The sequence below is a fragment of the Phocoena phocoena genome, chromosome X (assembly GCF_963924675.1).
Source record: "Phocoena phocoena chromosome X, mPhoPho1.1, whole genome shotgun sequence".
NCBI lineage: Eukaryota > Metazoa > Chordata > Mammalia > Artiodactyla > Phocoenidae > Phocoena > Phocoena phocoena.
The window spans coordinates 129,603,415-129,620,810 of record NC_089240.1 but is presented as its reverse complement, the minus strand read 5'-3'; the positions used below and the strand labels follow the sequence as shown (position 1 = coordinate 129,620,810).

Sequence of the window (17,396 nt, the reverse complement as noted above, 5' to 3'; positions counted from 1 at the left end):
CAAAAGGTTTTCATTTTGATGAAGTCCAATATACAGTATCAACTTTTTCCTTTCATGATTGTGCTTCTGGGATGAAGGCCAAGAAGAACCTGTTGCCTAGCCCACGATCCTAAAGATCTTTCTATGATTTTTTTTCCTGAAAGTTTTACATCTAAGTTCATGATACATTTTCGATTAATTTTTGTATAATGTATGCAGTTTAGGTCAAAGTTCATTTTCTTTGCCACTGCACCAGCATCATTTGTTGAAAAGACTATCCTTCCTCCACTGAATTGCTTTTGTACCCTTGTCAAAATCAGTTGCGCACATACCACACTGTCTTCATTACTGTAGGTTTATAGTAAGTCTTGAAGTCAGGTAATGTGAGTCTTCCAAATTTTTCTTCTTCAAAATTGATTTGGCTTAATTAATTTTACACCTGGATATTTTCATCCTTCCTACAGGGAAAGAAAAGAATAGAGAAGAACTGTGGCTGTGGGAAATTAGGGAAAATACAACATTTACACTACATATGCCCTAGGGGAGTTCATGAACATTTCTGGGTTCCACTCCCACAGTTGAAGTTTGGCCTCCAAATGATTATGGTGCATGTAGTTCTGGACTGCATTTTGAAATCTGAAAAACAATAATTTAGGGAGAAACAAGAAGAAAAAACAAAAACAAAACCAACCCTTTGTCACTGTTGTTGGGATTGGGGCTTTCTTTGTTTTCTTTCTTTCTAACTCCTCCAATTCCCACTTTAATTTCTGGTCTGCAGTAGGCTTAGCTCTTTTCTAAAGACACACTTAGAATTTGTGGTTACACATGGTAAGAAACTTGCAACAGAGCTTTTTAAAGCATGATTTTTGTTACATCCTAAGTCCTGAATGTTTCTGGAAAAACACATTTATATTATACTGGAAATTCTTAGGGAAATAGGATCTGCTCAGTAGGAATTATATGCTAGAACTCATGTTTTTGGTTACAAAGAGCACCCACATAGATTCAACCTTTGCTAGGTATCTCAGAATACCTATTTTAGAGATCAAGGAGAAGACATAAGACATATGCCTCTCAATGGGGGTAAAGAATAGAGGTGGGGTGCTGATGAGTCACCTGCACTTCATCCCACTAACCCTTGTGTACTCATTTACTTGTCCAACATCAGCATCATAACTACAAAACTGAACATGAAATACTCTTATTCCTTTAGCTTATTCTAGAGAAAAAGTAAACACTTGAAATATGCTCCCCAGACATTTTATTACAGGATATCCTTGCCAATGTAACTTGCATAGCCTTTAAAAAAAACCTTTCATATTCTACTTAAATCACCCTGCATATCCTCTTTGTAGGTCGGTTCCAGGTAGGAGGGTTCATTAGGCCCTAATGAAACTTTTAGGAAGACATCTTATGTTTGTTTATCGTATGCATAAAACGCACCCATGGGGATATAAAAAGATCTGCTCCATCGTCTGCCTACACATCTCCTGTATATGAATTTTCAGACCATGTTTAACACACAAATTGGAAAACAAAAGTTTTTTACCCCATTTTGTCTCCTGCTTTATTCTAAAGAAGAAAGTTCTTGCATAAGCTCTTCCTTTTCTTGTTGCAACTCCTGCAAATGCTGTTGGTTTTGCTCCAGTCTGTCCTCCAGCCACTGCAGTAGAGGCCCGCTGACTGCCGACATCTGACTGCACAGGTTCTTGGTAAACACTTCAATAGGAAAAACACAGAGATAACAATCCACCACCAGTAGCGCCCAACAATGAGTACAGAAAGAGGGGGAAGGAGGAGAACACAGAAAAAGTGCAGAAATAGAACTGGCAGACAACTTTGTATGGGCAGCCAGGGGAAAGGCAGGAGAGCTGAGCAAAGAGGATACCTATTCAGAGGCCATCCTGAACATCCTGGATCCGTAAGCCAGACGGAAGCCTTGCTATGCAGAGAGCAGAAAGATATCCAGCTTTTTACTTCCATAGCAAAAGGGTAAGAGCTACAGAAGAGTCTCTTTCCCCAGCTCGCAGACCTTCTCACTGTGAATGAACATAGCTTCCCAGTGAGCTAGAACTCTGTCTTCTGCAACTTAATTTTTCACGAGTTCAGAAAGAAAATTGCTTACCGAGTGTTACATACATTGAAGAATACATTAATGCAACTCACCTGAAAGCTTCTCTTTTAAAATGAGGAAAAAGCAGAGAGATGAAAGGAGTGATCACCTTTCACGTCTTCCTAGGAATGTTCAGCTTCACGGTAAGACAGAGATTCTGTGGCCCTCGTTTTAAAACAAATTCTGCCTAATGGAAATATCTTTTTCTCTCTTATGATACATGACTTATTAAAATGACCACTGTAAAATTGTGGAGTATACCTTCCAAGATACATGTATATGTGTGTGAACCTGTGTGCATATGTATATATACTTTTGAATAAAAATGGTTCTGATGAACCTAGGGGCAGGACAGGAATAAAGACACAGGTGTAGAGAGTGGACTTGAGGACACGGGGAGGGGGAAGGTTAAGCTGGGACGAAGAGAGAGAGTGGCATGGACATACATACACTCCCAAATGTAAAACAGATAGCTAGTGGGAAGCAGCCACATAGCACAGGGAGATCAGCTCGGTGCTTTGTGACCACCTAGAGGGGTGGGATAAGGGAGGGCGGGAGGGAGAAGCAAGAGGGAAGAGATATGGGGATATATGTATATATATATAGCTGATTCACTTTGTTATACAGCAGAAACTAACACAACATTTGTAAAGCAGTTATACTCCAATAAAGATGTTAAAAATTTTTTTTTAAAAAACAGATTTTGGGGCTCCACTTTCACATCACTGAATTACAAACTCTCTTAAGGCAGGCCTTGGAATCTGTGGTGGGTTTTTTTTTTGTTATTATCGACCTCAGAGTGCTACATATATATATAATTTTTTAATAAATTTATATATTTATTTTTGGCTGTGTTGGGTCTTCGTTTCTGTGCGAGGGCGTTCTCTAGTTGCGGCGAGCGGGGGCCGCTCTTCATCGCGGTGCGCGGGCCTCTCACTATCGTGGCCTCTCTTGTTGCGGAGCACGGGCTCCAGATGCTCAGGCTCAGTAGCTCTGGCTCACGGGCCTAGTTGCTAGCGGCATGTGGGACCTTCCCAGACCAGGGGTCGAACCCGTGTCCGCTACACTGGCAGGCAGATTCTCAACCACTGCGCCACCAGGGAAGCCCAATTTTTTTAAAATAAAGTTAAAAAAACTGTATGATTTTGGACGTTACTTTTACCTCACATAACAATAAGCCATAGACACCTTCCTGTGTTGATAAAGATCTATCTTTCCTTCTTAACGGCTGTACAGTATTCATCAGAATGGATGTACCAATTTAATAAGTCTTCTATTGATGGACCTTTCAGTGGCATCCAATTTTTTGCTATTATAAAGACTGCGATTAATATCCCTTTATTTTTGCACACTTTTCCTACAAATTTTTGAAGGATACATTTTTCAAAGTGGAATTGCTAGATTCAAGTTCACATATATTTAAAAATTATACCTCCAGGAACAGTATATGGGAGTGTTCACTTCCCTCACATCCTCATCTAATTCTCTGTCAATTTAATATTTGTTGAAAGAAAAGGAGAAAACCTGATGACTTTATCTTAATCCATACTTCTTTTATGTATTATTATGAACAATTTGATTTTTCTGGAGGGCTCTATAAAAGTCTTTAATTCTTATTTAGTCAGTCTTTTGTGACTTCCTTATATTTTCCTCCTGTATTTTTTTTAACTTTTTTTTTTTTTTTTTTTTTGCAGTACGCGGGCCTCTCACTGTTGTGGCCTCTCCCGCTGCGGAGCACAGGCTCCGGACGCGCAGGCTCAGCGGCCATGGCTCACGGGCCCAGCCGCTCTGCGACACGTGGGATCTTCCCGGACCGGGGCACGAACCCGTGTCCTCTGCATCAGCAGGCAGACTCTCAACCACTGCGCCACCAGGGAAGCCCTTTTTTTTTAACTTTTAATGAGCTTTATTGGGGTATAATTTACAGACAATAAATGACCCCACTTTAAGGGTACAGTTCAGTGAGTTTTGACAAATGCATCCCCCTTTTAACCACCCTCCAGTTAAGATACAGGCCATTTCCACCAGCCCAGAGGCCCCTCTGGGTTCCCTCTGCAGCCGGTGCCCCTTCACCTTGGGCCACAGCAGCTACTGACCCATTTGCTGTCACCATAGGTTAGTTTAGCCTATTCTTAAATTTCATATAAATGGAACTATAGAGTATGCAGCACTTTTGTGTGATGCTTCTTTCAGTTGGCATAATGAGATTCATCCAGGTTGTTCATGCATCAGTAGTGTGTTCTTTCCATTCACCCACTGGCAGACAATTGGGTGTTCCCACTTTTTGGCTATTGTGAATAATGCTGCTACAAACATTCCTATACAAGTTTCTGTTTGAACACCTGTTTTCAACTCTTTGGGGTATATGCCTAGGAGAGGAACTGGTGGGACATTTGGTAGTTGTAATTGCCAATCTCTTTCCAAAGTGGTTGTACTATATTTAATAGTAGAAGTTTAAATATATCTGGAATTTATTTTTTGTGTAGGGCATTAAGTAGGAATTTATCTTCTTCCCATATGGAAATAGAAGTATAAACTAAGAAACAAATGAACTGTCCCAACACTATTTCGTGAACAATCCATCCTTTTCAAAATTGATTTGAAGTAACATCTTTCTTAGATATAAATTCTTAAATATGTATACATGGGCTGTATTCAGTTCTACTGATTTATCTGTCCATGTTTGAATTATCAATATATATTTTTTAATTGCTGTGGCTTTAGAGTATGGCTACATATCATATATTACCTTATATTATTAACTCTTTGCCATGTTTTACCTCCAGATAAAAATGATGGGACAGATAAACCAAGCCATCTCTGTCTTCTTCTCTCAAAGTACTTGCCTATAATACTTGGAAGCCTCCTTTTCTTCCTTCCTAGTGACTTTGCCAGAATGGCCTGGGAGTCAGGGTTAGTCAGAAGGTGTGGGTGGGTAGGTGTATATGTTGGGAAAAGTGATTTAGTGTGTATGTTGTATTGAGCAGAAATCCTTGGCCTTGTATAGGAATTCCTTATATATTTATTTACATGAAAAGATCTCCCTCATGCGCTCCCTTTTATGTCTGTCTGTCTGTCTAGCCATCTCTTTCAACTCCCACTACAATAGGCTGGTACTGATATGCTGGAAACCGGCTCACAAGAGCCAACTGTTGAAATTTCAGGAAGTTTGCAAACTGGTTACGGCCATGTTAGTTGTTTGAAATCAGCCACAGTAGGCGTGTTACACTATGGAAACTTGCAAACAAATCGGGGCCCTCCCTGTCTCCCTGAGAACTGGTGTGAAACGTGTCCAGTCATGTATAGTATTCAGTGGTCCACAGGATTCAATAGAAAAGCTGGGAGCAGGATTAGTGAATGGCAAAGCTCTTGGGAAAGAAAACTCATGGGTAATTTGTACTCATCACTTCAGTCACTCCAACTAAATCTGCTTCTGTCATGTGAGTATTTCACTGCCTGTACTCGAGAAAAAAAATCTTACCTGAGCCATTATGGATCTTGGTTACTGAGTCCAGATGTGTAAGGCTAAAGGGATAAAATAGTTTAGGTTAGTAGCAAAGCAGCAGTTCATCTAATCCGTTTGGCAGTGGTCTGCTACAGACCTCTGCCAACCAGATTAGATAAATATGTATCATTGAACTTCCCATTATTGTTCCATTTTTCATGATTTGGGGGGATATAATTTTATTCAGAACGTTGAGATAATTCAAAGAAATAATTTTGAAATTATTGTCTCTCGCTGAAGCCTTCCTATAGTACACAGTACTTGGCAACAGGGCTACTAAGATGTTATTTTTAACAACTAAAAAAAGTGTCTTTGCCCCAGAAGGATCCAAAGTGCACCAGGAGAGAAACAAGTGTTAAAGAGATTGTTATCATACAGGGTGAGACATGTGATGACTTTCTCACAGAGAGCGGAAAGGAAAGGGGGCTCACAGCTTGAGCTACTAAAGATGAAAGGACAGGAGAGGAGAACAGGGACCAGGCCCGAGAATTGGGAAGAGGAGCAGTGAGGCTCTCTACCTGTGGATCCTCCTATATGCATCCTGCTCCTCTTGGCACAGGATCTTGGGCAGCTCAACTGCTGACTCAAGGCACACTTTCCCAATGGTTACATGAGGTACAATATGAATTGGAATTTCAATTCTCTCATACCTGTAAGACAGTCAGTTCAGGTCAGTTTTTGTTTGTTTGTTTCCAGCTTTACTGAGGTATAATTGACAAATAGGAATTATACGTATATATTTAAGGTGCACAAATTGATATTACGATATATATACACATTCAGAAATGATCACCACACTCAAGCTAATTAACATATCCATCACCTCACATAATTACCATTTTTTGTGGCGATTTAACATTTAAGATCTACCTTTTTAACAAATTTCAAGTACAAAATCACCAAGTTGTACATCAAATCGCCAGAACTCATTTATCCTAAAACTTTGTACCCTTAGACCAGGGGTCCCCAACCCCCGGGCCGTGGACCAGTACCGATCTGTGGAGGAGGAGGTGAGTGGTGGACGAGTGAAGGAAGCTTCATCTGCCACTCCCCGTTGCTCCCCAATGCTCACATTCCCGCCTGAACCATCCCCCCTCCGTCCACACCTGTGGAAAAATTGTCTTCCATGAAACCGGTTCCTGGTGCCAAAAAGCTTGGGGAGCATTGCCTTAGACCAATACTTCCTCATTCTCCCCTCTACCCCCTGTGCCACAGCACCACCATTCTACTCTCTGGGTCTATTAGTTTGACTCTTAGATTCCACATATAAGTGAGAGCACACATTGCATTATTTGTCTTTCTTGGGCTTATTTCACTCAGCATAATGTCCAGGTTGATCCATGTTTTTGCAAATGGTATGTATATATACATACGTATACACATACCACATTTTCTTTATCCATTCATCCACGGACAGACATTTAGGTTTTCATTCCTTGTGAATAACAAGGAATGTGATGAACATGGGAGCACAGATATCATTTTGAGACACTGATTTCATTTCCTTTGGATATATACCAAGAAGTTGGTAAGTTTTGAATACTGACTTGTCATAATCAGAAGTTTTCTATAGTTTTAATAGAAATTTTGGGACACAGTATGCTTCAAAGATTAAATATTCCTGTTACTTATTTAGTAACTCAACTCCAAAGGGGGCAGAGTTCAAACTGAGCTCATGTGGGGAGCAAATTGGAAGTACATACATTTGCAGAGCCAATATTCTCATAGAAAATCTGAGGCCACTTTGTAAACTTAACAGAAGCCTTGGGGGTGCAAGGTCCTTATGCTCATTCCCCAGAAAAGGGAAATAGCTAATTAATACTGTTTTCAGTCAAAAAGTTGCCAGTGAGGTTGAACACATTAATCACAAAGCCTGGGGAAGAGGAAATGTAGACTCTTCAGTGACTCCATCAGATTCATTATGTGGAAGGGATTACTCATATAAATACTCACTTGTTCTAACTCAGTGTTCACCAGTGGCCCTCACTTCCCATTTTCTCCCCTGGAGGGAAATAGGTAAGTAATTTACAAATACTTCCATTTTCATGCTAGAGTGAGGTCAACCAATCTACCTCTAAATACTTCTCACCCCAAATCCACCTAACAGTGGGTTCAGTGGAGCAACCAGGTTGAGGGTCCCTGGCACTGTGTGACCTCATTGGCACATGGTGGTATATCAGCATAAGATCTAGCTCCCTCCTCTCTCTTTCCCACCCAGCAGAATGTGTCTGGCCCCCTCACCACTTCTATTCAAAATAATATTAGAAGTCCTAGCCAAAGAAATTAGGCAAGTAAAACAAAGGTATCTAAATTGGAAAGGATGAAGTAAAATTATCTGTTTGCAGATGACTTAATCTTATAGATAGAAAACCCAAAATACTCCTCCAACCCCCCCAAAACCGATTAGAACTAATAAATTCAGCAAGGTTGCAGGTGTCATCAGGGCCCCACATCTGAAAGCTCTACAGGGGAAATCGTGCCTTGCTACTTGCAGATTCTCGTGGCTTGTGGAGATTCTTTGCTTGTGGCAGCATAACTCCTATCTCTGTCTCCATCTGTGCATTTGCGAGGTGATCAGGTAATGAGGTTGGAGCCCTCATGAATGGGATCTTTATAAAAGTGTCTTTATAAAAGAGGGTATATTTCTGTAATCTCTCTTCTGTTCTATTGAACTCTGATCCTTTCACCAGTACCACCTGTCTTGATCATTATAGCTTAATAGCAACTCAGTATCTGGTAATGTGATTCCTCCCAATTTATTCTTGTTTCCCCAGATCTTTTTTTTTTTTTTTTTTTGCGGTACGCGGGCCTCTCACTGTTGTGGCCTCTCCCATTGTGGAGCACAGGCTCCGGACGCGCAGGCTCAGCAGCCACGGCTCACGGGCCCAGCCGCTCCACGGCATGTGGGATCCTCCCGGACCAGGGCACGAACCCATGTCCCCTGCATCAGCAGGCGGACTCTCAACCACTGCACCACCAGGGAAGCCCTCCCCAGATCTTTTTGGCTATTAAGGTTCTTTTGCCATTTCATAAAATTTTAGAATCTAGTCCCTCAAAAAATTCTGCTGGGAATTTGATTGCTATTAAATCTATAGATTTGGGGAGAGTTGACATATTTGCTACTCTGACCTAATCCATGAACATGACATGTCTCTCCATTTATTTACTTATTTTTTATTTCTTATTTATTTTATTTTACATTTTTGGGTGCACCGGCCCTTCATTGCTGCACGTGGCCTTTCTCTAGTTGCGACAAGCAGGGGCTATGCTTTGCTGCCGTGCGCGGGCTTCTCGTTGCAGTGGCTTCTCTTGTTGCGGAGCACGGGCTCTAGGCGTGCGGGCTTCAGTAGTTGTGGCTCACGGGCTCTAGAGTGCAGGCTCAGTAGTTGTGGCGCACGGGTTTAGTTGCTCTGTGGCATGAGGGATCTTCCTGGACCAGGGCTCAAACCCGTGTCCCCTGCATTGGCAGGCGGATTCTTAACCACTGCGCCACCAGGGAAGCCCCTCTCCATTTATTTAGATCTTTGATTTTATTCATGAGTTCTGAATTATTCAACATACAAATCCTGTATGTGTTCCTTCTATTTGCACACAACATGATTGTCTATATGAGGTTAGCAAGGTCATAAAGTACAAGATTAACACAGACACACAAATCAGTTCTGTTTCTATATTCCAGCAATGAACACTTGTAAATGAAAGCTTTTTAAAAATGCCACTCAAAATAGCTCCCCCCAAAATGAAGTACATTTAGGTTGTTTCCACATCTTGGCTATTGTGAATAATGCTGTAATAAACATGGGTGTGCAAATCTCTTTGAGATCCTGTTCTCAATTCTGTTGGATATACATAGAGATTGCTGGATCATATGGTAATTTTAGTTTTAATTTTCTGAGGAACCTCCGTATTGTTTTCCATACAGACTACACCATTTTACATTCCCAGGGCACAAGGGTTCCAACTTCTTCACATGCTTACCAAACATTTGTTCTTTTCTGTGTTTTTGATAATGGCCATCCTAGTGGGTGTGAATTGATATCTCACTGCGGTTTTGATTTGCATATTTTTAATGATTAGTGATGTTGAGCATCTTCTCATGTTTGCTGGCCATTTGTGTATCTTCTTTGGAGAAATGTCTGCTAAAGTCCTTTGCCCATTTTTAAATTGGGTTATTTTGTTGTTGAGTTGTAGGAATTCTCTTTATATTCTGGCTATTAACTCCTTATCAGATGTATAATGGGCAGATATTTTCTCCCATGATGTAGGCTGCCTTTTCACTCTGTTAATTATTTCCTTTGATGATCAAAAAGTTTTTAAGTTTAATGTAGTGCATTTGTCTATTTTTGCTTTTGTTGCCTGTGCTTTTGGTGTAATATCCGAGAAGTCATTGCCAAATTCGATCTCATGAGCTTTTCCATTTTCTTCTGTGACTTTTATAGTTTTAGGTCTTACATTTAGGTTTTTATTCCACTTTGAGTTAGTTTTTGCATATTGTGTAAGGTAAGGGCCCAACTTTATTCTTTTGCATGTGACCATCCAGTTTTCCTAGCATCATTTATTGAAGAGAATGTCCTTTTCCCATCAATTGTTTTGGAACCTTGGTCAAAGATCATTTGACTACATATGTCAGAGTTTAATTTGGGACTCATTCTGCTCCACCGGTTTTAATGTTCGTTTTTATGCTAGTACCACACTGTTTTGATTACTGTGGCTTTTTAGTAAGCTTTGAAATGAGGAAGTGTGAGACTTCCAATTTTGTTCTTCTTTTTCAAAATTGTTTTGGCTATTCAGGGTCCCTTGAGATTCCACATGAATTTTAGGATAGATTTTTCTATTTCTGTAGACAAACAAAACACAACGCTGTTGGGATTTTGATATGGACTGCATTAATTATGTAAATCGCTTTGAGTAGTATTGACATCTTAACAATATTAAGTTATTCAGTCCATGTACATGGGATGTCTATTTATTTGTGTCTTCTTTTATTTCTTTCAGCAGCACTTTGCAGTTTTCACTGTACAAGTCTTTCACTTTTTGGCTAGGTTTATTCCTAAGTATTTTATTCATTTTGATGCTATTGTAAATGGATTGTCCTCTTAATTTCCTTTTTGGATTGTTCATTGTTAGTGTGTACAAACACAACTGATTTTTTGGCACTGATTTAGTATCCTGGAACTTTGCTGAATTCATTCGTTCCAGTAGTTTTTTTTAGTGGAGTCTTTGGGGCTTTCTATGTATAAGATTATGTCATCTGTAAACAGAGATAATTTTACTTCCTCCTTTCCAATTTGGATGCTTTTTATTTCTTTTTCTTGCCTAATTGCTTCCAGTTCCATGTTGAATGCCCATTTTTAAATTGAGTTGCTTGTCTTTTTATTGTTTAGCGTAAGAGTTCTTTACATAGTCTGGATGCTATACCATAATCAATTGGGAGAAGCCACAATGGGGGCTTCTGGAAGGATAGTAAGTTTCATTTCTTGATATGTGCTGCAGATTCATAGACACATTTCACTTTGTGAAAATTCATGGAGGTGGTGATCTGTGTTGAGGTTGTGTGGGTATGTTTATGAAAGCTGATTGAGCTGGACACATAATTAGTGTGCTCTTCTGTATGTGTGTTATACTTCAACTGAAAAGCTAAAATCAACAAACCAAACTAAGGTAATGAAGAAGCTCTAGAGTTTGCTAGAACTCACAGGTCAGAATACTAGTTTTGAAGTCTATAGCTGAAGGAATATTCAACAATTATTTATTGAGCACCAGGGATACAGTGATAAAAGGGAAGCATTTGTTTCAAGAATCTTACAATGTTAATAGAGAGACAAAATATTAAAATATACTGTTACAAGTATTATGACAAAGGAAATATAGGATTCTATTTAGTTCTCAGAAGGAGTACTAACTGGGTTGGTATTGGAGGTTGAGGGGTATCAGAGAAGAATTCCTAAAGTTGAGCTTAGTCTTCAAAAACGAGTATTAGCCAGGCAATGGCTGGAGAAACAGGCCAACTATGAAGGGCTTCAGGTTTGTTTTCTGTTTCTTTTCTGAGGATGTTATGGAGCAGGACCATTTCGGAAAAGCTACAGCATAGATACCAGATAGAAGGGAAGGAAGACAGGAACACAATGGATGGGTGAAATGGAAACCAAAATTAAACGACTTTTTAAAAAATAATGAAAGTGAAAAGACTGCTACTATCCTAGCATCTATGAAATATAAAGCAGAGATCAGCAGAAATGCATAGCCTTAAGCACTTATATCAATAAAAATAAAAGACAAAAAATATATTAAATAAATTCCAAACTCCAAATGCTAAGATAAAGCACAAGAAAATAACCAAAATAAAACATAAGGAAGGAAATAATGAAAGATAAAATAAAAATTAATGAGGGTGGGAGTAGGAAAAAACAATCAAATTAATAAAAATAATTGTCTTTGGGGAAATTAACAAAATACACTACTAGCTAACATAATCAAGGCGGGAAAGGGACAAAGCACAAATATACAAAATACGAAATGACTAGGGGGAGATAACTGTGGAAATAGAAGAGATTTAAAATACCATAAGAGACTCTCTGGCAGATAGATCTCTATGCAAATAAATTTGAAAATGAGACAAAATGGATAATTTCTTAAGAAAATGCAGTTTACCAAAATTGACCTCATTAGGAAAAAAAAGCATAAATAGATCAATTACCATAAAAGAAACAGAAGAATACATCAAGGAACTATCCCCTGCCCCCCAAATAAAAGGCCCTATTGCTTTCATAGAGGAATTGTCAAAGAATACATTGTCCCCAATGTTACATACATTGTACCAGAGCCTAGAAAATGAAAGAAAACTTCAAACAACTCTTATGAATCAAGTATAATATGGAAACCTAAACCTGATAAAAACAATACAAAAAAATTCCAAAAAGTTATTACTTATGACTGTTGATGCCAAAGTACTAAATAGTAGCAAAAATAGCCCAATATCATATTAAGAAAACCCAGTAGGATGTTTTTCCAGGAAGGCAAGCTTGGTTCAATAGTTGGAAATCTATTAATATAATACATCATATTAATAGATCTAAAGAAAAAATTATGTTCATAGGTCCTGAAAAATTAACAAAATTCAACAGTCATTCCTGATTAAACACAGAACAAAAGAGGTAATTATGGATTTATGGATATTTTCTTAATAGGAAAAAGTATGTATACCTTAGTCCTGAATACAACCTTACTTAATAGTGAAATGCTACAGGAATTTCACAAGGATCAGAAACAAAGTTAAGACTGCCTACTATTTTCCACTGTTATTTAAATATAAAGGAGATACTAGGCAATGCACTTACACATAAGAAATCAATTAGAGGCACAGGAACTGGAGAAGTAAAACTATTTCTATTTATGGATAAGACATAATATTTATCTGGAAAGCGCTAGAGAATCAAAGGTAAAATTAATGCAAGGAATAAAATCATTCTGGAAGGTAAAAACGTTAATACAGGTATAATAGCCTTCAAATATACAAACAATAAAAAGAGTCACAATGGAAAAAAAAAACCATTCAAAATGCAAACAAAGAATCCCATGTGCAGCAGGCCTTCCAACATGCTGTTTCCTCTGCCTGGGGTTTCTCCCTATTTTTACTTGACTAATTTCTACTCACCCCTCAGAAGCCAGCTTAAGAATGCTTTCTTCAGCAAAGACTTCCCTGATTACCTTACAGCACTTATCACAGCTGCAACGAATTAGTTGTGTAACTAACTTTTAAATTTATTTTCCCCTATTGTTTTTTCCAGCTTTTTTGAGATATAATTGACATATAAATTGTGTAAGTTTAAGGTGTACAACGTGTTGATTTGATACTTACATATAGCAAAATGATTGCTACCATAGTAATAGCTAAGCCTCCATCAGGTCACATAATTTCCACTTCTTTTTTTGTGGTGAGAACATTAAAGATCTCTCTTTCGTAAGTCCTGACACTCAGGCCTCAACCTTTACCCCATTATAAAAATCACCATCTCTGGAGGAGGGACCCACACAGAATAATTTCACTGCCCTAAAAATTCTCTAAGCTCTGCCTATTCATCCCTCCCTCCTGTCAAACCCCTGGGAACCACTGATCCTTTTACTGTCTTTCCTTTTACAGCATGTCATTTTGTTGGAATCATACACTAGATAGCCTTTTCAGATTGGCTAGGTATAGTTTTTAAACTGCTTAAGTGATTCCAATATTCAGCCAAGTTTGAGAATGAATGGTCTAACTCACGTTTCTTCCTCCACATCTTCCAATATACTCAGGTCAAACCTTCCCTAACTTTTGGTGACAAAATATTCCCTAGAGTTGCAGAAGTAAAGCTTATTAGCCATTCTTTGGAAAGAAAAAATAAGGTCAGGTACATGAGTTTTCTAACAGTAAATGAAAGCTTCTGATTAGCAAAGTGCTTTCTGGCTACATGTGAAACATCAAAGAGACTTGTAGTTCCATTACTCCCTAAGTCACAGACTTTCAGGGGGAGAAGGTGAGAACTCTGCTAGCTCTAACAAGCTAGTTTGTTTACTTTCCTGTGACACTCATTTATATGGCTTATTCTTTCAAAATTGTGAGATAGGTTTTAGAGAAATTATGTCATAAAAAGATGGCTATTGTAAACATTCAGTTGATTTAAACATTGTATTAGTTATATAAATGATTTGATAATGAGCTTGCTCTGCTTTCTGCAAGATAATTTTTATTCAAATTTATACAATTCTCTCATTGTGAATATGATGGTAAAGGACCAATCACATTATTCTCTTCCCATTTGTACAGAATTTTAAGAAATGAAGTGATTTTGAATTTTAAAAAAGGAAGGTAAAATAGGAATAAACCTAAACAAAACATGCACAAAATCTATATGAGAAAAACTTAACACTTTCTTGAAAGACACAAAAGTAGACTACAGCAAATGGAAAGACATCCAGTGTTCTTAAAAGGGATGATGCAAACATCATAAAGATTCATTATAAATTAATTTATAAATTTAACACAATCACAATAACAATACCAAAATTTTTTGCTGGAGCTAGCCAAGTTGACAGTAAAGTTCACATGGAAAACTAAACATGTAAGAATAGGGAAACACAGAGAAAGAAAACTTAATGAGGACTGGCTGTAGCAGACAGTAAAACATACAATAATTATGTGCCGATACACAAATAGACAGCCAGACAGAACAGAAAGTCTAGAAATTGATCTAAACAAATAGGGAATTATTGAATGTGATAAAAGGAAGCATCTAAAATAACTGGGGTAAAGAATAGCTTTTTAGTAAGCGGTTTTGGGACAAGTGGATAGCCATTTAGAAAGACATAAAATCAGATCCACATCTCATGATACACAAAATAAACTCTAAACTATATAGTTCTGACTTTTGACTTTTAGAACCATGTTGATATTTCACATACCCCAAAGGGAAAAAAATGTATGGGTTTAAAAAATTCTAAAATGGAAAATAACCAGGAAAAAGCCCTCTCTTTCAAAAGAATAATAATAACCACAGGGAAGCGGTGGAGGGCAAAAAGACAAAACTAAAGTAACTTTTGAACACATCTGAGTATGTACTCTCAGGAAGAAGACATAAAGAACTTCAAACAAATTTCAATCTTCAGTTAGTAGGTTAGTACTCGGTTCAGGTTGCTACAACAAAAATACCAGAGACTGGGTGGCTTCAACAACAGGATCTTATTTCTCATAGTCCTGGAGGCTAGGAAGTGCAAGATCAAGGTGCCAGCTGATTTGGTTTTTGGTAAAGGCACTCTTTCTGGTTTGTAGATACCTTCTTGCTGTGTCCACACATGGTGGAGAGAGTGATCATCTCTTGTGTCTCTTCTTAAAAGGGCAGTAATCCCATTCATGAGGGCTCCACCCTCATGACCTAATTATCTTCCAAATGCTCCACCTCCAAATACCATCACATTAGGGATTAGGGCTTCTATACAACATATGAATTTGGGGGTAGGTGGGGGGCCACAGACATTGAGTCCACAGCAGTTTGTATAGGTTAGCAATTCTGAAACTACTTTCCGTATATTCTAGGATTGAGCAATAAGTTAACATATTATGGATAGCAGGAACAAAGTTTCTCTAGGTCAGAGAAGAGAGTTGTAAGTATAGAAAGGGAGAATACTAGAATGAACCCTAAGATGTGGGAAAGGATTGGAGTTATTGGTTTGAACTCATGGGGTGTGTGTGTGTGTGTGTACATGAATATGCACACATACATACTTCTTCCTAGCTCTATCTACTGAGAGATTCTAGAAGCAATGACACTAAGAGTAATGAGTATACCTAGCACCCAGACCTTGGTTTCTAAATAGCATTGTTAACTTAAAAGAACCACAGTACAGGCTAAGATGGAGGGATGGGGACCAGACTTACCCCCTTCTTGAAACAACTAAAAAAGTGTAAAAAGAAGAATAAAAAAGTGAAACAATGACTCACAAGACCTTGGAAAACAGGCAGTGAAGGACAGTGAAACCTGGGAGATGAGAAGCAAGATGAGTCTCAGCTTACTACACGAAGAAAGTTTCCAGGCTGCAGCAAAGGAAAGGGAACCCCATCTAGAGCTTGAAGGTCTCCTTGAGTTGAGAAGAGAGAGCTGAGGCTCTGGGAGAGCCAAGGAGGCTTGATTTTGCAGGGCAAAGGACTGTGGAGGAGAAAGCAGCAAAGAGAATTCCAGAGATCTTTAGAGGGTCACCTTCAAGTGTTCAGTTGAGTAGTGATCAGGGCACATATGTGAGGAAACTACATAAGGCCAGGGGAACAATAACCCAGAAGGATTAAAGGGAACTATCCTCAAAGTATATCCAGGGCCAGAAATACTGCCTGTCCCCAAAAGCCTTAATGGGAAATCTCATAATTCAGAAGACAACAGAGTACTAAAAAGGGTCTAGCCTCAGGACTAGAGAAAATGAACCTTACATTAAAGACTGCATTGTTTTTGCCTAATAAAGCTTAAAAGCAAGACCCAAAAGGATCAAACTATTTCTATTAACAGTATCTCAAAGCAAAGCTCAAGAATATTTTTAGGAATATAAATATATCTAACACCCAATAAGGTAAAATTCAAAATGTCTGCATTCAATCAAAAGTTGCCAGGCACGCAAAGCAGCAGAAAAATCCAACCCATAATGAGGAGAGAAAATCAAATGAAATTGACCCAGAAATGATGCATATCTAGCAACAGTAATTAGCAGACACATACATTAAAACAGATATTATAACTATTCTATATTTTCAAGAAGCTAGAGCAAAGATTAACATGTTAAGTAGAGACAGAAAGAAATAAAGACCCAAGTCAGACTTCTGGAAATGAAAATTACAACACATGAGATAAAAAGTACACTGGATAGGGTTAACAGAAAATTAAACATTACAGAAAAAAGATCAGTGAACTTGAAGACACAGCAGTTGAGACTCTACAAAATAAATCACAGATTTATTTTCTATCAAAAAAATGATTAAAAGCAACAAATCATGAGACAATATCAAGTAGCCAAATGTATGTGTAATTGGACTATCCAAAGAAGAGAAGTAGAACAGAAAACATTTTGTAGAAATAATGGCTTAGATTTTTCTGAATTTCTGATGAAATTTTCCTAAATTTGATGAAAAATGCAAATCCACAGGTCTAAGAAGCTCAATGAAACCCAAGCACAGGACACATGAAAACAATTACCCCATGGTACACTATAATCAAATAGTTTTAAACCAGTGATAAAGAGAATCTTAAAAGAAATCAGGAATTATTAAAGAAATGCAAATCA

At 38.2% G+C, this 17,396-nt stretch overlaps 1 protein-coding gene across 2 annotated transcripts in view; it reads right to left on the bottom strand.

The window, feature by feature from the left end:
* Positions 1-1,546: 1,546 nt before the first annotated feature.
* BRCC3 (BRCA1/BRCA2-containing complex subunit 3) overlaps positions 1,547-17,396 on the bottom strand; it is a 73,781-nt gene continuing 57,931 nt past the window's right edge. For both annotated transcript variants that reach the window (XM_065900786.1, XM_065900788.1), the window contains 3 exons: positions 6,116-6,247; positions 5,574-5,617; positions 1,547-1,698 (listed from right to left, as the gene is read on the bottom strand). In XM_065900786.1, coding sequence (XP_065756858.1) covers positions 1,547-1,698; positions 5,574-5,617; positions 6,116-6,247 — 328 coding nt within the window. The remainder of the gene's footprint in view (positions 1,699-5,573; positions 5,618-6,115; positions 6,248-17,396) is intronic.